This window comes from Sycon ciliatum, chromosome 5 (genome assembly GCF_964019385.1).
Source record: "Sycon ciliatum chromosome 5, ocSycCili1.1, whole genome shotgun sequence".
NCBI lineage: Eukaryota > Metazoa > Porifera > Calcarea > Leucosolenida > Sycettidae > Sycon > Sycon ciliatum.
In genome coordinates, this window is record NC_088647.1 from 21,298,288 (window position 1) to 21,319,109 (window position 20,822).

At 46.9% G+C, this 20,822-nt stretch overlaps 4 protein-coding genes across 7 annotated transcripts in view; 2 read left to right on the forward strand and 2 right to left on the reverse strand.

The window, feature by feature from the left end:
* The window catches only part of LOC135818012 (glycogen debranching enzyme-like), a 117,531-nt gene that overhangs the window by 19,922 nt on the left and 76,787 nt on the right, over positions 1 to 20,822 (reverse strand). The window lies entirely within an intron of this gene.
* LOC135818017 (uracil phosphoribosyltransferase homolog) lies at positions 587 to 7,490 on the forward strand. The gene is made up of 5 exons (XM_065331342.1): positions 587 to 703; positions 4,439 to 4,533; positions 4,957 to 5,023; positions 5,853 to 5,951; positions 6,463 to 7,490. Exons 1-5 carry the CDS (start codon positions 691 to 693, stop codon positions 6,567 to 6,569), a joined length of 381 nt encoding a protein of 126 aa, XP_065187414.1. The 5' UTR covers positions 587 to 690; the 3' UTR covers positions 6,570 to 7,490.
* On the reverse strand, positions 2,266 to 3,499 carry LOC135816480 (uncharacterized). Its single transcript, XM_065329678.1, has 3 exons — positions 3,445 to 3,499; positions 2,890 to 3,180; positions 2,266 to 2,742 (listed from the first exon to the last, which is right to left on the reverse strand). The coding sequence occupies exons 1-3, from the start codon at positions 3,497 to 3,499 to the stop codon at positions 2,333 to 2,335; spliced, it is 756 nt and encodes a 251-aa protein (XP_065185750.1). The 3' UTR covers positions 2,266 to 2,332.
* On the forward strand, positions 8,226 to 19,752 carry LOC135818010 (adenylosuccinate lyase-like). The gene is made up of 13 exons (XM_065331328.1): positions 8,226 to 8,494; positions 12,309 to 12,512; positions 13,562 to 13,606; positions 13,830 to 13,909; positions 14,425 to 14,596; positions 14,979 to 15,025; positions 15,271 to 15,361; positions 15,927 to 15,996; positions 16,181 to 16,328; positions 16,653 to 16,743; positions 17,175 to 17,264; positions 18,404 to 18,580; positions 19,172 to 19,752. The coding sequence occupies exons 1-13, from the start codon at positions 8,357 to 8,359 to the stop codon at positions 19,256 to 19,258; spliced, it is 1,440 nt and encodes a 479-aa protein (XP_065187400.1). The 5' UTR covers positions 8,226 to 8,356; the 3' UTR covers positions 19,259 to 19,752.

A 20,822-nucleotide genomic window follows, 5' to 3' on the forward strand; every position in this document is an offset into this window, starting at 1 on the left:
AGTTTGCACTCCACTTACGGAAAGTTGTCTACGGAGAGTACGTAGATAGGGCTCTGATAACGTAGCTGGTCCGTAAGTGGATTGGGGTACAAATTTATGACTTTCTTCCCAGATCGATCTGGTCGTACACTGCCGCGTTCGGAGTTGCCAAGGGCAGCTACGTGATTTGAAAACTCCGTATGGCGGAACACAGATGCGCATGCAGTTTACGTAAGACTTTCCGTAGATCGACTACGTTTTTTACTAACGTAATTACGTTATGCGGAACCTCTCTATTGTTACCAAGTGTTTGCAGCTATTGCAGGGGCAGTCCAGTGCGACTTTGGGGCATCCAACACTAACGTCAACATGTTCTCAACTCTTTCACTGGACACCATTGTTGAAGCACGTATGAAGCAAATGAGATTTCGTTCTTTGTGGATCTGATCTACCCACCGTTTAAAAGCTGTATCCGAAGCCTGATCGTAGGGTGATGGCGTCCCGCGGCATTTCGGAGCACCCACATTTTGTGTGTATGCATGTGCTGTGTGTATATGTGTGCTGTGTATGTATGTGCTGTGTGTGTGTGTGTGTGTGTGTGTGTGTGTGTGTGTGTGTGTGTGTGTGTGTGTGTGTGTGTGTCGCACGCTGATTGTGGCAGGCTCCGAGTATGAAGGGGTCCAGTTCTCGTCACGAATCTGTGGAGTTAGCATGATGAGAAGTGGTACGTACTTGTGCAATGTGTCCAGTCTGTTTTGAAACACACTACGGGTACCGGTACTGGTAATTTTAAAGGCTGGCGATTTGGCAGTGGTCTTAGTAATTTAACCCTTTACCAGCCACAGGGAAAATTTTCGAAAATCGGCATATTTTCATGTTCTTCAGATTGAAACTTCAGTTCTACTCACCCAATAATCACAATCCTGGGCTTCTTGGAAAGGACTTAGGTCGTCGCGAGAGGAAGAGAATGAGGCCGAGCATGGTAACAAGGACAGTGCTGTTGAGCAGAGAGGGTGCAAAAAACGCTTCAAATGTACGCAATTTCGGCCTGTGCTGACCATTTAACTTTTGTCGATCGCTGGGTTCCGATTTCTTTCGCGGTGAACTCCAAGGAATCTCACAAATGAAACCTGTGCAAATTGGAGTTGATCCGGTCAGCGAAAAGTCTCAAAATGTCATCGTTTTGAGTCGTGCTCAATGCGTACCAGTTGCCGCGATCAGGGGCTCATTTTGCGAGCGATTTATCTCAGAAATTGCAGGTTGTAGCTCATAGCGGGTTGATGCTAGGGACAGCTGAGAGTTTTCTCTTCGACCTGGATATTTGAATTGTTGAATTAGGGCGAGTTTTGACAGAGTTACGATCATTTGAAGTTTCATGTACACATCAGCTGGTAAAGGGTTACTAGCAGGGAGTCGTAAAATACCGGGAGGCGACACGCCACACATTTCACGATCCGAGGATTGGCGCACTCGACCCGCGAAATTTGAAGCGTGATTGAAACGTCGTCGTCATCTTCTTTTTCTCAATTGTTTTTGCTATATGCTTCGAGGCTATTCTGGATCTCCAGAGCGAAAGCTGGTTGTTTCTGATACGTACCACGCATTACCTTAGGTTGAGCCGTGGCTTTTAATTTTTTTTTTGGAAGTTCACTGCTTTGGAGACGACGGAATGTCAAGGTAAGTTATTCACGAAATGTACTCAAATTTGAATTGAGTCAATGCGAATGACACCCTGTTTTCGGAATAGTTCTCCACTAAACACACCATGCCCATGGCCCCTTCATGTTATCCAAGTTCCATTCTAGGTTTGTGTGAAGTTTCGAGATGAAGTTCAACGATGTACTCACCTTTCCATGGAAGGGAAAAAAAAGTAGCATATCAAACAGAATCCATGCAGTATTTGATGCCGCTATCCTCATTCTTCTGCATTCAAAGTGTTTCACATCTATATGGCCCATGAACTGCAAACAATATTTGTCATTTCTTAACTGTTCATAGCTGTTCATAACTGTTCTGAACACATTGCCTTCAGGAAACGTAAGGCCGAGTCGCCTCACCGACTGAGCAAAGTTCTCTGCGACGAAAGTCACACTATCGGCGAATGCACTCAAGGTGAATACCCGTCAATATCCTGTATACTGCTTGTACCGCTTATCACAGCAGCATACACACAAGCACACATACACATACACACACACACACACACACACACACACACACACACACACACACACACACACACACACACATGCATGCTCGTGCACACACAAGCGCAAAATTCACATATCACTGGTTCAGTTGTTTTTATCTGTGTCGTATTTTGTCTTATACAGAGCTTCCGAGCCACGCCGAGTCACCTGACCAACTGAAGAAGGTTCTGTGCGACGAAAGTCACACTATCGGCGGTTTCACGGAGCGGTTGGTCATTTCTGGGCAACGCTTGATGCTCAGATGTTTGGAGAATGGCTCCAAAATTCTCCAAACAAGGCTGAAGGCTTGTCACGGCATCCTTGCCAAATAAAGGTATAAGCTGCAGCAAGTTGTCGTTGCGACACCTTGCTCCTTCCAGCTCACGCCGCACGGCCACCAAGCACCAACCACCATGGTACTTTTCAGCAAGGTGAGACAAATCGTCAATCACCGGTTCGGGGATGGCTTCAGCAGCTTTGGATGGTGCTATTGACGCTTTCCTGATAGCAGCGGCAGCCGTGGCATGCAGGTAGCTTATCAGATTCGCTAGCACTGCAGATGTAACTTCCAAATCTGAAGAAGAGAAAAGAAAAAGACAACATATAAGGACTGGTGGTTGCAGAGACTGTACTAGTATTCAAAAGCCAGCGTTTGCATACCTAGTCTGCATACCTAGTCAGAAGCCAATTTTTTTCCAACATGCATGCAAAACGCACTGACCTTCACAATTGATTTTCACTTCGGGAATAGCTGTTGCGATGACGGACAGCATTTGTTGCCATGCTTGCGAAATATCAGCACCCTTGCATGCCTTCAGCTGGCACACATCCTGGCGTAGCAGATTTGCAGTACCTGATGCCTTGTGTAACCGTGTCGTAATAACATGCAGGAATGACTCCGTCGCCTCAGTAACACTCGCCTGTCTCATTGTCAGCAGTTTGCAAATTCCATGGATCACTGCACCTTCCATAGGCCTGTACACCATGATGGCACTACCACTCTTACATCGATCTGCACATAGACAAAGTATGGTTTGAGGATGGAGGTTTACATCATCTACGGTGATGATACATACTAGGTACACACGTAAATTTTCAGGACTTCAATAAATATCCTGTCACAGTGAACAGACAATGCATCGTGGGCAGACTAGGATGAAAAGGATGGTGTCGACCACCTAATTTATCGGGTCAGTTCGGGCACTTAGGTATGCTACAGATTATACATTCGTGTCCACAAGGAAGAGACAAAAACATGCAAACGAAAGAATCTCACCTGTAGCCCACAGCTGAACATCCCCACAACTCAGGTCACCAAGTGAATACGTCATCTACATCTTCCACGGTGGACTCATCACTTTGGCAGTCATCTCTGTCAAGCTCCATCATCCTTTACTTCGAAGGCCAAGGCACAAAGTATTATTACTTAGAAAAACAAAACGCTGACACTGGATTCGTTGTGTGCAGGATAATTTTATTGAGTTTTCAAATTTTTTGGACCAAACAGCGAACGCGTCCTTTTGCATGACCTGCGCCGCTTTGACCTCATGGGAAGTCCCTCGCCATGCAGCGCGTGAGGTCTCAGCACTCGTGCCCGAGCTGAGGCAATCATCCGACGCGGTTGTGCATCTCGTGTCGCCTCCCGGTATTTTACGACTCCCTGGTTACTAGTAACGGCGGAAGTGTCGTAAGGTCACACATGCACTGGGGTTCACTTCGGCGTCGAGGTTCTGCGGCAGCAAGCCTGGTGTTGCTCCAGCGAAACCACATGTGTATGGTCACACATACAAACAGGGCAAACTCCTACTTTGGCGGAAAATGAGAAAGTGGACTGTGGTGCATACGGTACAGAGAATAGACGAGGTCAATGACTATCTTGCACGCATTAATTGTTGCATGGACATCATACGCCGCCAAATTTCTCGTAGCAAGTCCATATACAGCAGACCGTGGTGTTTTCCGCTGAAGCGAAACCGCAGAAGCGAGTGTTCCGCTCCCAACATTTTGGGTGCAGCGGATTTTGAGTTTCCGCTGGAGCGGAAGTTCCGCTTTTCGCCGTTGCCATGGCATTTTCGCTCCTGCGACGTCACTTCAGCGGATCCGCTACTTTTGAGTTCATGTGTGACCGGGCCCTAAGCCTCACCAAATCATTTCCTTTAGAACAGGTACATGCAGTTTAAATACGGCTGGTCCCAATGAAGGTATTCTGAGAATTCACTGGCCACTGCACTTCGATCCTGATTATGATTCCCCCTGTCCTATGTACACAGGTGAGGCCATGGAGCTGGCGTTACGTGACTGCTGCCAGTCCATCCGCATTGGAAAGCTACTAATCAAGAGAAAGAATCCCGACGAGGAGCCGACCGTAAGGGCACCCCTTTTTCCATTTGCTTGTGTTTCGAAGTGCATTGCACCCCTGAGTCGGGGGTGCTTTTGTTCAGCTGAGCTTGTAGTGCAGCACATTGCTCTTGCTGTGATGTCATGGCGGCCAGGCAGACATGTGTGCAGCACTTCACTTACCTGTACCAGTATTTTCTTTTCTTTTCGGTGAACTAGTTCACAAGCATGATAACTGAAAAGATGACATGATAAAGATGTGTCATTGAATTTATGCTGAAAGCCGCCAAAAAGCAGAACCCATTGTTTACCAGTAACGGTTCGTTATGATTGGTTTTTGTCAATACATGCACACTGTATTTCACTTCCACTGGCTTATGCCAGATTTACCCGCGCTCAGCGAAATGTGAATGCATGGCAGCCACGTGATAATCTGTGTTTTGTGATGCAGGTTTTTTATGCCAAGCTTCCACCGGATGCTCATGAACGTGCTGTGTTCCTTATGCATCCCCTTCTTGGTAAGGGCCAGGTCCATTGGTTCATTTAGCATGAACGCCACACGAATGCCCCTTTGATTTGGCCTAGCTTTCAAAGGCGGAAATCAGGAGGTTGGGATAATATCCCAACCTTATTATTATTACTCAATCTGCGGACAGCAACCTTATTATTATTATTTTGTGCTCTGTTAGTGCTGTTTGGGTTTGTCTTTGATCAAAGAGTGCACCACTCCCCAGAGTGTGCAACCACTGGGATGGGTAGCTTTCACGTACAGTATATGTTTTCAGTAGAGCTGAAACGATCGTGATGTTTCCTTAGTGGATTAGCTGATACCGTATAGGCGGGAATAGAAGCCGCGGGGCTCTTTTTTTCCAGAAGACACATCGAGGGGGGTTATATTTGAGAGAGGGCTTTATTCGAGAGGGGGCTTTATATTTTAAAAGAAATACCAATTGTTTCACACTATTCATGTTGATCAGTACATGCAGTGACTACACTCGATCGTTGTACGGTTAAGTACCCGTAACTGCACTGCATGGTACGGACATTCCGCACTCGATTATAGCCTGGGCTTTTATATGAGACGGGGCTTTATTATTCCAATTCCCTCTGACACACGGGCTCTATTTGAGAGGGGGCTTGTATTCGAGCGCGTACGGTATGAACTTTCAGAATTACGTTATTTTTCCAATGGTGGAATCAGCTCTTTGCATACATACAGGATGCAAGACCGTCCGCACGCAATGCGGAAAGTGAATGGCTCATAAATTAGTCATAATTGTCACTGTAAGAAATAATCTGATCATGCGATGAATTTATTTTATGTCTCCATCTTTTTTTCACTCGCAGACACCGGCGCATCTCTGTTGAAGGCGGTGGCGCTACTCAAGGAAAGGAGAGTGCCAGAGTCCAGTATCATCATTTTGAACCTCTTCTCGACTGATGAAGGTAAAAGATGGCCGTTTGTGTACAGGAAGTAATACGTCTGCATGTTTGTGCTGTTTAGCGTTTGCCGCTGGGGAACTGTGCTTTGCACTTACGGATACGTGCTTGAGATACGTGCTTGAGATACGTGCTTGAGGTACGTGCTTGAGAGATGTGCTTGAGCCTGTGTTCAAGCCCCATGGTGCACCCGCTGGTACCTCTGTTCAAGCTGGGAGGGGGAGCAGGTTTCAATACGGCAACCTAAGTTAGGCTTCAATAAGAGAGAAGGGATGTTGATGCGCATGAGTCGCATGCTTCCATGTTGTCTGACTGGATTGACCAAAGCAGCATTGGTTGGCTGGGCTAGTCACATAGGCAGTTACAACATTGTAGTTCTGCACGCTCCAGTGCTCTCCCATCTAGCGCGTGTGCTCACTGTCCTGTCTGTCTGTTTCTTGGACACTCAGTGTACAACTTTTCTTGTGTGTGTGTGTGTCTGTGTCTGTGTGCGGTTTTGTTTTGTTTTGTTTCCCAGGAATTCGCTCTATTCTGGACGTGCATCCGGATGTCCGGATTCTCACCACCGAAATTGGAACCGCGTGTCCGAGTCACTTTGGTCAGATATACTTTGGTGCTCGCTGAGTCAAACGTTGCTGCACAGCACTACGTCCAGCGTGTGGATGCGACCAGCAGGTGTGCTACTTGCTAGAATCTGCTTGAGCTACGAAGCTTTTGGTGATATTGCCAAGAAAACATGGAACCCCAACCTCTTGGGGCTGACCGAAAAGAAATTGCTAGTGCTGGTTTTTCCTGTTGTCGAAATTGGCATACGGTGTTGGAGTCTTACATCAGTATGTCTGTTTTTCCCTCGTGATGTTCGTGTTACGATATCGTTCGCAAGGTATTTCCGTCCTGTCTGAGTCAATTCCGCAGTCCAGCTGTCCACCTGCATGGTTACATTGCTGCGGCTAGCTTGCCACATACACCGTCGCTCCATGCCTTTCCTAGCGCCATCGGGTTTAGCACTGTGCCAGTCGCTGCCGGGTGCTGCCCTGTCCTATGCTGGGTCCTCGTGTCCCCACTGCCCACCCTGCCTAGCTTGGATTGCTTACAAGTGTGCAGCAGCGCATGCGCTATGCCGTTGCCAAGTTCACATGCTTGTGAATCCTTATGAGAGTCCCATCCTGCTGATAGGCGCTGTCCCCATAGATGTTACCAACTGGGTAGCTAGCTGTTTGGATTTTAATGACCCCAGTCACACCCTGTACCAGGCTTCAATGTGCTCATACCACATTGTTATGTTTTGCCACCATTCTGTGGCTAACTTTGTCCCGTTGCGTCTGGTTTTTACAGTTCTTCTGTTGGTCTTTTGACTGACGTCATCCTTTTTTTTTTTTTTTTTTTTTTTTTTTTTTTTTTTAACCCGCTCTCCCATCACATTGCTCTTTACTTCCTGTGCGCGGATGGGATCTAGAACGTATGTGCAGCGCCTAGTGCTTACCTGCATGTATGTTTGCGTCTAACTTTGCGACGTACGTATGTGTGTGTCTCTCCAGTCGTTTACTTTCTCTTTGCCAGTCGTTTGCCGCAGCTTCTTGACCAGGGAGCCCCACATATACCAACATAGTGATTGTATGTGTGGGGCTAGCTCCCTGGTCTTGACGGCCCGGCATGAGCCTCTCTTTATGTAGTGCTGCTTAGTGAACTCCTAGCATGTTACTGAACAATTGCTGGTCACTGTAAAGTCCCAGGCATACAGACACCGGTGCACGGGTTGTGCGTCGGTGCAGGGCGCTAAGTTCTGCTAGTAGGCATACCGTACTCTTCCCGTCTTGCTCGAGTCAAGTGCCTTGAAATGGGGATTGCGGGATGGACCAAGAGTACATAACCCCCTGGGGGGGGTTATGTACTCTTGGATGGACAGGGCCTTGTGGGCGTATCATTATCATGGATCGGACCGCGTACCGCCTATCCTAGGCCTACCGCGTGTGCAGGGACAGAAATATTAATTTTTTTACTCTTTTCAAAGCTTGCACAACAATGCATGACAGCAAGAGTACATAAACACGTACTCTTGATGACAGCAAGAGTACATAAACGTTTATGTACTCTTGATGACAGCAAAAGTACATAACCCCCCGAGGTGATGTACTCAGTCTCTTGATGACAGTGCACGTGTAGTCTACGTTGCGCCACGCGCGCACGTGCATGCAATCCACGAATCATGAATTATTTTTGCATGCTTCATACATGTCATTATTTTTATGCGTCAATGCCGCGCCGCATATGCATGCATATCTTTTTGATTTTGAATGAGGAAGATCGACCGGAGAAAGCCTCTGCTGAGTAGAAAATCCACAGCTGACAAGCATCGTCCACTTATTTCAGACTAAGTTTAGCTAGACTGGTGTTGCTTGTTTATAATCGCAATGGCAGACATCCACAGCAAATACCGTAGCCCTCTCACCAGCCGATATGCCAGCCCGGAAATGGCTTACAACTTCTCTGATATGAAGAAATTCTCCACCTGGAGGAGGCTCTGGCTGTATTTGGCTCAAGTCGAGAAGGTCAGTCATGCTGTACCTTCTCCATGGCATGGACATTATTTGCGCCTTGACTAGAGTGATGCGCATGTACATGATCACGTATACCGCAGTGAAATCTGCATGATTGTAGTGGTTTGAGCAAATATCATTGTCACTTGAAATAATTGATAAAAAATGCAAACATTTACGAACATTTTTTTATCATTTTGGTGAGCATAATAAAGTTATCATGGTTATGGAATCGGGCAGTGCAACAACTTTCACGACAGGGAAAATTCTGAGGGGGGAGTATGATGTCGCCCGTTATAAACATGATTTTTCAATGACATTTTGGTCAGTTTCTGCACATGCCAGTAGCAAACCCCACAAATCATCACAGTCACTCTGGTGGAACACGGTTAGATTTATGGCGTCCTCAAAGTCGTCGAAAATCAATTTTGCGAACCCACAACGGTTTGAGAATGCATCCATATAGAGGCACACCACATACCTACAGGATGAACCTAAGAAATCCTGCGTCCAGGCAGCCAAAACTTATATTATCAGCTTATAGCACGGCCGATCAGTAGAGCATCGCACATGTAGCTGCCTTACACAGCCAAACACTGAATAGTTCAAACAGGTTTGCTCCATTTCTGAGGTTCACAGACTAGCTGAGAAAACGTAGATGCGAATAAACCTCATGTTTATGACTATACAATTTGAGCCGTCAGATGCAAAAAGGTACCTTATGACGTTTTGCTCGCAGTTGAGAAAATCGCGTTCGAAAAAGTATTTTCTGTGAATATGTGATCGATAGTCCGGATAGTTTCCAGGGTAACTCGGTGATGAATTGAGATTTTTGGACCTGGTTTTTTGCACGACACTCTCCTGACCAGGTTGTATCTGAAACAATCGTTAACTCGATGTGGCCAAAAATGTCATAAGGTACCTTTTTTGCATCTGACGGCTCATTTATAATTCTGGAGATATGACTCAAACGGATTCGCTGGGAGTCCCAAAAAAGGCCAAAAAGGCACCTGAAGTGCACCAACAGCATACGCAACGCCCTCCTTCTCTGCGGAAGCATCAATCAGGCCATTCCGTACTGCACGCCTTCGCTTTCTGCCTTGCTTCTGCTCCTTGGAGGCCTTCCTGGCTCAGCGGTAGAGCCTCTCCTTGTCCTGCTGCTGAGCTCCAAGAGCAGAGAACTGGCTAGCACTGCAATGCTTCGCCTTCAGGACATCAGGTATTGTGCGCCTGACACCATTGTTATTATTATTATTATTATTATTTATTTTTTTCACGGTTCGCGTCAGACTCGGCTTCTCTATATAGAGGCCGAGTTTTCCGCATCCGAAGGAACGCCACCACCCTTCAAGGATCAAGGCGCAGATGCAGCTCCTAAAGCGGTGGGAGGTGAGTAGATCAGCTCACCAGCATGTGGTCAAAGACCGAAAATCCCATTCACTGCATCCATGTTTTCCAAAAATCCTTCCGCTTCCCAAGCAGGACTTGAATCTGGTACCCTCTGTTTCTCAATCATGGCCTTAGACCATCCCACTATGCCTGCCTGCATATATTATTTATTCATATTTTAATAGGGCAGTCTTGAACACGGCAAGAGCAAGGCAGGCAGACGTCTCGACGGTAGCAGCAGAGCAGAAGGACCACTTCGGACAGAGGCTCCATAGAGTGCCATTGAAGCACTCGTTGGTGTTTTGGGTGGCTCCGTGCAGGCATCTCAGGAGCAGGTCCTGGTCGCTGAGGCGGACGTAGATGGGATTGATGGCGTCCAGAACGGCCTTCGGCAGCACATCCACATGCTTGTACTGGATGTCCGGTCCGGCTTGCCGCTGTTGCCGACCACGCCACGAATCTTTGCCAGGTGGACAGAAGGGATGCATCGGCTTCTCATCGGAAGAGGAACGGTGGCACACAGATGCCCAGATTGCCTTGTACATGAGCCGCACGTCTCCCCGCGCTGTTTTCTAATAGCATTGCCGAAACAGCACTTCAGCCTATCCATATGTTTTTCAGTCAGTCTGTTCTTGCCACACAGAGGTTTGCCATCAGAGAGCTTCTGGGAGCCGAGTTGCTGCTTCGAATCTCGGAACTATTTGCCGAGGCACTTCTGAATATGACCAATACACTAATCTTTAATAATTGCTACCTCAGCATACGGCCTAGACGCTACGACTCTGTTATAGCCTTTGCTGTCTCCACCTCCAATGCATGTCACATAGCGCAGCTTGTTGCAGTCCTCGGATCGTTTCCACAGCTTCACTACAGCTTTGGCCTCCACGGCTGGTGACGAGGCAGATGTGTTGATACTGCATGCTACGGCGCTATGGCTCTGCTTGCACTTGAGGTACTGCTTACGGGTACTGCTACTACTATCATGTCTACTCTTCCAGCTGTTGAGTAGTGATAATGAGTCATACTCCCAAACACAACGGACACAGGAACGGATAGGTGGAAAGACATTAATTGTATTAGAGACGGAGAGACAGCCGAACTAAAAGACTACTTGATGAGAGAGAGAGAGAGAGAGAGAGAGAGAGAGAGAGAGAGAGAGAGAGAGAGAGAGAGAGAGAGAGAGAGAGAGAGAGAGAGAGAGAGAATGCAAGATAAAAGGACCTGGGTAGCTATGGCAAATATGGGCGCGCAAGTAGCTACCCAGGCCAACGGAACGAAAGGTGAGTACGAGGGGAAGTACAGGGTGCATTCAGGCCAGCTTGGGAAAGGTTGCAGATTGTACGGGAGGAGGTACCTAACACAGCTAACACATTGACTACAGTGCTTAGATAATACATAAATGTCCAGAACTTGGTTGGTGTCATAAGAGATCACAGACTGAACACCGTAGAGAGATGAGTGACCGCGTCACATCCAAGTGCCATCTGTTGAAACTGCGACATCTGCAGGATCGGCGTCATCTGCTCTCTTCACAAGGACGGCTTCTGCTGCATTCTTCATACTCCTCTCAGCAACCTCCTTCGCAGCAGTGTGCAACGCATGGCGATGTCCGTCAAACGTGCTCTTACTCATAGGAGGGGGCATGTCCAGAGTTGAGCACACTGTCTGCAGCGCCCTACGTCCACGTCCAATCAGCCGCACAGCCAGTGCAGCGTTTCTATTCACATCGTTAAACCTACTCTTCTTAGGCACGTTCTTCTCTGCTAGGACTTGCTCAGCATGATATCTGCAACTATCGCATGCAGAGTAGATATTGCGCTACAGCAGTGATACAAGCATGCTGTAGCGCAATATCTACTTTCCTCGCCGTTTGTGGCTGTGTTGTCATGTACATGTGTAGTAATGCACCCGCCACGACGTACTTTGCATTTTTCTACACACGCTCTCACTAGGTACCGCGCTTTGTTTCCTTGTTTTATACTGCTGTTTTTTCCATGTCCACTTCGTTCCTGATGGTGGTCATGAAGACCGAAACGTTGAAACGATACTTCTAATGGATTTGTGTGAAATGCACTGCTCTCTTGAGTGTAGGCAGGTTGCCTGCAAACTATTCAAGAATAATATATATTTTTAAGTAATAAAAGATTTTTTGATAACTCTGAACCTCGAATTGCTAAACTATTTCATCGCAAATTGCTACAGATTCAGATAGCGCTAAAATTTGTGCCTGCTAAAATTAGCCGTTCTACAGTGCAATAGATTATTCTCTTTCGAAAATGTTGATTCCGTTTTCTACAACAGACCATTAATTTTTGTGTTGTGCAGTGCTGAGCTCTGCCCCCGTGTGGCATTTGAGCACCTACAAACACACTCACTGGGTGCATCCGAGTCTGGGAGATCATTTTCTATACGTGGCTATAATTATGCTTCCATGCAGGAACTGGGCTTGAACATTACCGATGAGCAGCTCACGGAGATGGAGGCAAACTTAGAGAATATCGACTTTGCAGCAGCTGCTGCTGAGGAGAAGAAGTGCCGTCATGATGTCATGGCCCATGTGAAGACGTTTGGCATGTGCTGCCCCAGCGCTAGCGGTATCATTCACCTCGGTGCCACGTCATGCTACGTGGGCGACAACACGGTGTGTACGAGTATAGATGTGCCAACTTGAAACTTGGTGCTAGCGGTGTGTGTTTGTGTCTGTGTGTGTCTGTGTGTCTGTGTCTGTGCGTGCGTGTGTGTGGGGGGGGGGGGGGGGGGGGAGAGAGAGAAAGAGAGAGAGAGAGAGGAGAGAGTGAGAGAGAGAGAGAGAGTGAGAGAGAGAGAGAGAGTGAGAGAGAGAACATGTGTTAAGAGTTTAGGTTGCTGCTACAGTACTGTGCTCTGAGTGCTGATATGGGTCACCGGTGCATTTATCATGATGCATAACTCAGGTACCGCATTCTGATGTTTAAGGTTAACCCCTTTCACCGTCATATAAATTTCATCCATTGAACGCCGAACGAAATTTCAACTTTGCCAGGTCATAACTTTAGTTGTACTCACTCGATTTTTATAATCTTGAGCTCGTTGGAAAGCTCTGGACGACACCAGCACCCTGATACCACATTCTTTGCCTCAGCAGTCACACAACCAGCGCTGGAACGCAGCGACGTCGTCTCAATGCCAGGCATGCAAATGACAAGTTCAAAACTTCGCCATGTCCGTCTCCTTCATCGTAGAGTGTTCAATTTTTTTTAGAGATCGAGCATTTCGTGAGGAATACGTTGGTCGTGTGCAACAGTCACAGAGCGCGTGAAGAAACGGGGAAATCCCGTGAGACATCAGCCGCGCGCCCAGCGCAGCGGAAGTGACAAGCGTGCAGTACTCAGCGCTAGATAACTCTGCTCCACTACATCATAGCTCAACGCGGATTTCTGCAACAGAAAGACTGGAAAATTCGCGACCGAATCAATAGTAAATTTTCTATCGTGCCTAAAAAATCATTCCAGTGCGAGTATTTCAAAAGAGGGGTCGAATTCGACCCACGAATGTATGGTCTGACGGTCAAAGTGGCACCTTGTGTTATCTTCCCATATTTGGCACATTGCTTTCTGTGCTCTGCTTCGTCTACGATGTTTATTTTCGTCAGTTATCTGTTTTTGACTAGTGCACGGTGTGTTCGTATGTTGTTTTCTTCTCCATGCGCAGGATCTCATTGTCATGAGAGATGGACTGGACATTTTGCTACCAAAGGTGAGTTGGTATCTTCTTTGTTTTGCTGGACCCAGTATTGAGCCGAGTGGCAAGAGATATGTGCTACCAGGCTTCTTCTTGGCATGAAACAGTGTTTATACTTTCAAGTATGTCTAGATGTGTGTCTCAAAAAGCTCACATCCTTCTGTTGTTTTTTCATCTTTGTTCATCGCTGTGGTATGTCTCTACTGTGTTCGGTGTGTCAACTGTGTTCTGTCTGTAGGTTGCACGCTGTATTGATCGTCTGTCACGTTTCGCCGAGGAGCACCGGAATCTGCCCACATTGGGCTACACTCACTTCCAGTACGTAGCAAGTGTTGTGTCGTCATGTTGTACCATTGTTTTGAAGCATAGGCTTCTGCATGGCACACACTTGTACTGGACAGGCCTGACAACATTGTGCACCGGCTGTTATTCTCTTTTAGGAAACTTCACTTCTCAACTCAACCTATAATGTAAATGTAAATCTTAATTTTAATTTGAATGGCAGTGAAGAGATTGTTTTTGGAGCTGAGAAGTGAAGTTTCCTTAATGTGTAAGTGGCTGCGTTGGAGTTTGCGGACAATTAGAAAAGTGCTATTCTCTTGTTAAAAGTGTATCAAATTGCTCCGCAGCCGCACAGCTCGAGTGATACTGTATTACTTCGAAGTATAATTATTATACTACTAGTAGGCCTACACGCACACACTGACATTGCACACATATCCAGGTACACTGTAGCAGTGGCTCTGACTTTGCACGGTAACAGTGATCTATAGCTCTGGCACACGGCATCTTGTTAACCACTGCTCCCAACGTGCATGTGTACACCGCGGCAGGCCTGCTCAGCTGACAACGGTGGGCAAGCGCGCTTGCCTGTGGCTGCAGGACATGGTCACCGACCTGGCCAATCTTGAGCGTGCCCGCAAGTCTCTGCGCTTCCGTGGCGTCAAGGGCACCACCGGTACGCAGGCCAGTTTCCTGCAGCTCTTCGAGGGCGACCATGATAAGGTATGTACCAGTGAACACACCTGACATAACAGATACCATACATGTACTTCAATACAGTCAGGGCATCGTGACCAGTCGTAGCCCTGTGCCCGTTTAAAATAATCTGTGAGAGCAAGTCTTCATCAAGTAGCGACTAACTCTTCCATTGAAAATATAATTATGTCTATGCATATTGCTCTTGCTAGTTCTGTACTCCTTACGCTGCTCTGCTCGCGGTCACACTAGCTGTCAAGAAGGCATTGTCATTGATTACCATCTCTGGTATTTGGATTATCCCGCATGATGTCGAAATTTATTGAGTTTATTCACAGCCTCGTCTAATACCTACGCAACTAATATACTTGTTACTTTGTGTCGTTGCTCTGCTGTATGCTATGTGTAGGTTGAGAAGCTCGACGTTGGAGTGACCGCCAAGGCCGGGTTTGAGCGGTGAGTCTGATTCCGTCACTGAATGGGTCGTTCACAGTTCAGTACTGCGCTTAGAGACATTTTCCTGGCTGCTTGTTAACTTTACTTCCCTGTGATCATACTAGTAATGATTGTAGTTTTGATTCAGCGAAACATTGAGAATGACCTTTAGTCTTAGATTCCTGCTGGCTTTGTTTCGTTTTGCACTCAATCTAATCTTCACTGTTTTCTTTGTCTGTGCTTTACCAACGACTGGTGCTATTTAGAGCCTACATCATCACTGGTCAAACATACCCCAGGAAAGTGGATCTTGCTGTCCTGTCTGACCTAGCCAGTCTGGGATCGTCCATTCACAAGGTAAACAAACACCCGATTGCCCTGCTTTGGCGTAAAGCCTGAAACCACAGATCTGCTACAGCATGTATATGGCGGTGTGTATATTGGAGTATCCTTTGCAACAAGTACAGTACATTGTATCAAGAGTATATAACTCCCAAGAGTGTGCAACTCCAGCTATGGGATGCGACGGCAGAACTTCACATCATATGCCGAACCCGCACACATTAGTTACGCCCTGTGCATGATAAATGCAGGGTTGTACGCAACCCTGCTCTGGGTTCAACTCTTTTGTGGTCACTTTGCAATGTTTGCCAGCGTAACCATTTGAACCATGTCACATGATGTGAAGTTCTGCCATCACAACACTGTATAGAGGTTGTGCAGGCAGTTGCACACTCTTGGGGGGTTATGTACTCTTGATTGTATGTATGTGTGTCCGTGTTTGTGCGTTTGTGTCTGGTTGTCTTGGCCTGTGTGAATTAGCCCTTTCTGGACTTGATTTATTTTGCAATGGAAGCTTGATATGCACTGTGATTTAAATCATCTCTTGCGACGTACTGGTTATTGTTCTCTCTCTGCTCAGATGGCCACAGATATCCGACTCTTGGCCAACCACAAAGAAATCGAAGAGCCGTTCGAGAAGGATCAGATTGGTAAGCCAAAATGAACTCTGGTTTCTTTGTCAGTGTTGTCATTCAATACTGGCATGTTGAATTGTCTTGTGAGGCTTTTGCTGTTCAGCGAAATGTGGTAGGAATTTTTCTGGTGCGTCTTTCGGTGTGTGAACGTTGTTTTCCATGTTCCTGTGCTACTTTGTGCTGTTGGTTGAACTGATAGGTTCCAGCGCCATGGCGTACAAGCGCAATCCCATGCGCAGCGAGCGCTGCTGCAGTCTGGCGCGGCACTTGATGGCACTCGTAGCCAACGCGCAGCAGACCAATGCCACTCAGTGGCTGGAGAGGACGCTGGACGACAGTGCCAACAGGTCAGTTGTACATGTAGCTTACAATCCCCTGCTCTCCCCCCTGCACCCTGTAGCCTCTACTCATGTACCTACTGGCTGAGAGTGTGCCAATAAAACCTTTGCTGTCGTGTCAACTTGATTACAGCTGATTGAGCTTTCAATGGGTAAGTCTTAGCAGAGTAATTGAAATGGTTTGGCATCACTCAGGGATATGCCCATTGTCATTAGTTTGTATAGCATCAGCAAAGTGCTGGCAGACTTTGGCAGTATTTTCTGCCTTTGCCATGCTCAATGTGCTCTGTCTCTGATACATGTACCTGTATTGTTTTTGCTGTGTTCTCATAGGCGTATCAGTATTCCAGAAGCTTTCTTGACCGCCGATGTGCTCCTCAGCACCCTGCAGAATGTCTGTGAAGGTCTGGTGGTTTACCCAAAGGTAAGAGATGTGTTGGGTATGACTGACAGTCGCCTCATTGTCCTTGACTGCCACGTGGCATGCATGTTCTTCGGTGCTGGCATTGCTGGCTGTATCGCTCTTCAGTTTTTTGCTTCGGGCGTTCTCAGGTAGTGAACTCTGCAGCTGTGCATGGGGACGACTGTAAAGTGAGAAGCTTTTGCTAGAGATTAAATTTCGATATTCTCGCGACCATCACACATTCGCAAATATAAATCGCCGCAAACTGCTCCGTACATTGATTGCAGACAGTACAAGATCCGACTGAAGAGATAGAATTGCAAAAGTTTCTCGTCGTGAACCAGCCCAATTCATGAAAACACGAAATTTAAGCACCGCGAACATTTATCGTTTTACAGTGTCTAGTAAGTTTGCAGAGCAGGCTGTTCTCTATCTCGGTTGTGCGGGTGCAGGTGATTGAGAGGCATGTGCTGCAGGAATTGCCCTTCATGGCAACGGAGAGCATCATCATGGAGATGGTCAAGACCGGAGCAAGTCGACAGGTACGTGTTTGTCCATGATCAAGCTCTCCAGTCTCTTTAGTGCCTACACACATGAGTTAAATCATATCCAGGCCCCTCTCAGGCTCTCTGTTGAGCCCAGGTGGTTTATACAGACATTGGCCAGCACATGCTTGTTGTGGAACATGAGCCCTGCCTCTGGTTCCAAGACTCCAGTACCGTGCTATAAATTACAATCCCCTCTGGAACCGAGCGATCGGGCTCTATGGTTTAGTCCGGGTCAGTGGCAATGAGGGCAGATAATTATGACTTGAGTCACTTCACGTGTGTGTGCTGTTATTTGTACAATGACAACAGGTAAATATTAATATTAATTAATATTAGGGCTGAAACGATCGTGGATTTTCACGTATCGATAACTCTTTAGCTTAACGATCGAGTAATCGATTATAATCGTTAGCAAATAGTGTCATAATTCTGTGCAAACATTACTCTGTTTCCACAAACTATGCCTTCATAATACCAACAAATCTGCATTAGTGAAAGGGTAGCTCCGAAACATGGCAGTTTTGAAGTCAATTTAACCTCAGAACATGAACCATACCCCTGGCAACTGCATACTCCCAGCGGAAACTGATTCAAACTTCATAAAACGAGGGTTTACAGTACTTTCTGGACACAAATTAAAAAAAAACGCAAATAATCGTAATCGGTAATCTAAACGATTGCTCGATCGTTAGAGTTATCAAACGAGTACTTGATTATTCGGTATAATCGTTTCAGCCCTAATTAATAATTATAGCATAACTCTACTGTGGCCTTGTCATGATCATAGCTAATCACAGCACACACAGCTGCACTAAGTCATTGGCTACACGGAAAATCTTCAATCCCTTTATTTTTGAAGCTGTCTGTGTAGCCATGGACTTTGTGAAGCTATGTGCGCTGTGATTTTGCTATGATCGGCCCGACAGATAAACACAAGATGTTCCCTGCATCCCAGCAAGCTGTGTATGGGCATCTTCATCATTGGAACTTACCGTATTCTCCTCAATTATCTACTATCTTTACATGCACTATAACGTATGGCTAACCGTGGAGAGCAAGTCAATGGGACTATTCCCTAACATGCAGAGTCAGTATTTCATGACCTCATCTCTCTGTCCGTCTCTGCTCTCCAGGAATGTCACGAACAGATCCGCGTTCTCTCTCAGGAGGCAGCCGCCCAGGTCAAGCAGCACGGCAAAGACAATGACCTGGTGGAGCGTATCCGCAGCAGTGAATACTTTGCACCCGTCCTGCCCCGGCTCGATGCCATTCTAGACCCAGTGACGTTCACGGGCCGGGCAAAGGAACAGGTGAGGAAACCTGAGATGCAGCCTTTTTTTATAAGTTTTTGAGTTGATCCCCTCTCTTTACCTGTGTGTGAGCACCTCTCTCTTTACCTGTATGAGAGTATCCCTCTCTTTACCTGTATGATAGTACCCCTCTCTTCACCTGTATGAGTGTATCCCTCTCTTCACCTGTATGAGTGTATCCCTCTCTTTACCTGTATGAGTGTATCCCTCTCTTTACCTGTATGAGTGTATCCCTCTCTTTACCTGTATGATAGTACCCCTCTCTTCACCTGTATGGGAGTGTGGCCAGTTGCCAATGCATTGTTAATTTCGTATGACTGTGGTGATAGTGGTCAGAAGTAGATGAAACCAGCAACAGCACATGCAGCACATGTGGCAGTACATAGAGGCACGTTCTCGTAGCTGCATCGCTATCAACAACATGCACATGCCTTCGGTGTTCCGGCACAATTCCCTGAACCCACTGTCCAACACACAGTGACAGTGCCCGTGTGGTTCAGCCTGTGCTTGCACCACGTGGCCTGCCAAGGTTTTAGACCCATGCATTGGCAATCATTGCTTTGTGTGTTCTCATCTTGCCACTTCGTACAGGTGGAACGCTTCCTGAGCGAAGAAGTACGGCCTTGTCTTGAGCCGTACCGCAAGCAGCTCGATGGTACCGTCACACTGAACATCTGATGGAACCGTCACACTGAACATCTGATGGAACCGTCACACTGAACATCTGATGGAACCGTCACACTGAACATCTGATGGAACCGTCACACTGAACATCTGATGGAACCGTCACACTGAACATCTGATGGTACCGTCACACTGAACATCTGATGGTACCGTCACACTGAACATCTGATGGAACCGTCACACTGAACATCTGATGGAACCGTACTTGCTGGATTGATGAAAGTACCTTCTCGGACTTGATGGAGTTATATTTCAACTTGAGTTACAAATTCATCTTTATCAGGGTGCGTGCTTGCACGGGTTGTTCCCTGATCGATATCATGTACATTGTAGATAGCTCCCTGCCATTGGGCTGTGCCCATTATCAGCTTTACCACAGTAATTGACTAATTGTATCCTTGGGGGTTTCCCTTTCCCAACTGTTAGCTATTTCCGTGCTCATTGTAACTGGTTTGCTATGAAAACGTCATTCTCAGATTTTCCTTCAATTGCCTTTGAGGAATAGCTGTGTGTAGTGAGTGGGTTTGGGGTGCGCCTGCGGCTGTACTTGGAGAGTGCAAGCATTGTGACTTGTAAGCCATTCCACCGAGGTCTGATGTATTGCACTGTGAGCAGGTGCCCATGCTGTGGGCGGATTGCAATCCCAACCGGCTTATACACTGCCACTGCAAACAATTGCTGTGACCTGTGTGTGGGCATGCGGATCCGTTTCCTGGATGCTAATATCGCTATTCGGTCCGCATCCGTAAGTGGAGTTTGTGCTGCACATCATTGACTGGTGTTGATGTTGTGTACGTAATATCCTTGGCATGTACTGTAGCCACTGGGTGCTGCACGCACATGGAGTAATAATTATTGACCATAACAGTCATTGATTGACAGCGTCGCCTCCGTGCACATCATTATCTGCTACAGTGTCAAGTACATGACTATCCTCTGACAGGTGCACCTTGTCACAATCAACAAGATAGCAGTGCTGCATAGCCTAGATAGACTCGAGTTGTCTGGCTTGATTTGACACGTGCACACGTGCACCATGCAGGTGACAAATTGCCTGCCACTGTACTCTGGTGAAAGGGCATACCTGCAGGCCCTGCTTTGCAATCAAGAGACTTTGCTGGCTGCAAATGATCTTGATCATCATTGTGCACACATGCAAACACTCACCACGCACACAGACACACAACGTCTCCAGAGACCTGGCCTGGCGACCATGTTATCTTGCCTGCCTGCACTGTATTCGTATGCATGCACCATGGCAGCAGATATCTAATGGCAATTATCTGAACTACCCCCCTCCCCCCTTTTAGTTTGTGCAAATATCAGAATGTGCCTGCCCAGTGTGTGTGTGGGGGGGGGGGGTGTGGGTGTGCGTGTGTATGCTCAGATGTGCCTCCGAAGAGTCTAAGGGCAGTTCAATGCTTTCAATGTATGATTTGGTAAGCTCAAATTCACAATGCTCGGCTTCTCTAATTCACCAGTGAGCTGCACAGTTTGGTATCATAACGTTAATAGTCCTTGCTGATTGGATTGCTGCATGCAGGGTGTCTTTGAAATG

Excerpts from the sequence above, each read along its gene's own strand:
- LOC135818017 (XM_065331342.1), top strand. Across the intron at positions 5,024-5,852 it reads CCTTATGCATCCCCTTCTTG|ACACCGGCGCATCTCTGTTG; the intron begins GTAAGGGCCAGG and ends TTTCACTCGCAG. Across the intron at positions 5,952-6,462 it reads CCTCTTCTCGACTGATGAAG|GAATTCGCTCTATTCTGGAC; the intron begins GTAAAAGATGGC and ends TTTGTTTCCCAG.
- LOC135816480 (XM_065329678.1), bottom strand. The coding sequence starts at position 3,499 with ATGACGTATTCACTTGGTGACCTGAGTTGTGGGGATGTTCAGCTGTGG. Across the intron at positions 3,181-3,444 it reads TGTTCAGCTGTGGGCTACAG|ATCGATGTAAGAGTGGTAGT; the intron begins GTGAGATTCTTT and ends GTCTATGTGCAG. Across the intron at positions 2,743-2,889 it reads AGTGAAAATCAATTGTGAAG|ATTTGGAAGTTACATCTGCA; the intron begins GTCAGTGCGTTT and ends TCTCTTCTTCAG.
- LOC135818010 (XM_065331328.1), top strand. The coding sequence starts at position 8,357 with ATGGCAGACATCCACAGCAAATACCGTAGCCCTCTCACCAGCCGATAT. Across the intron at positions 15,026-15,270 it reads GCCAAGGCCGGGTTTGAGCG|AGCCTACATCATCACTGGTC; the intron begins GTGAGTCTGATT and ends GGTGCTATTTAG. Across the intron at positions 15,362-15,926 it reads TGGGATCGTCCATTCACAAG|ATGGCCACAGATATCCGACT; the intron begins GTAAACAAACAC and ends CTCTCTGCTCAG.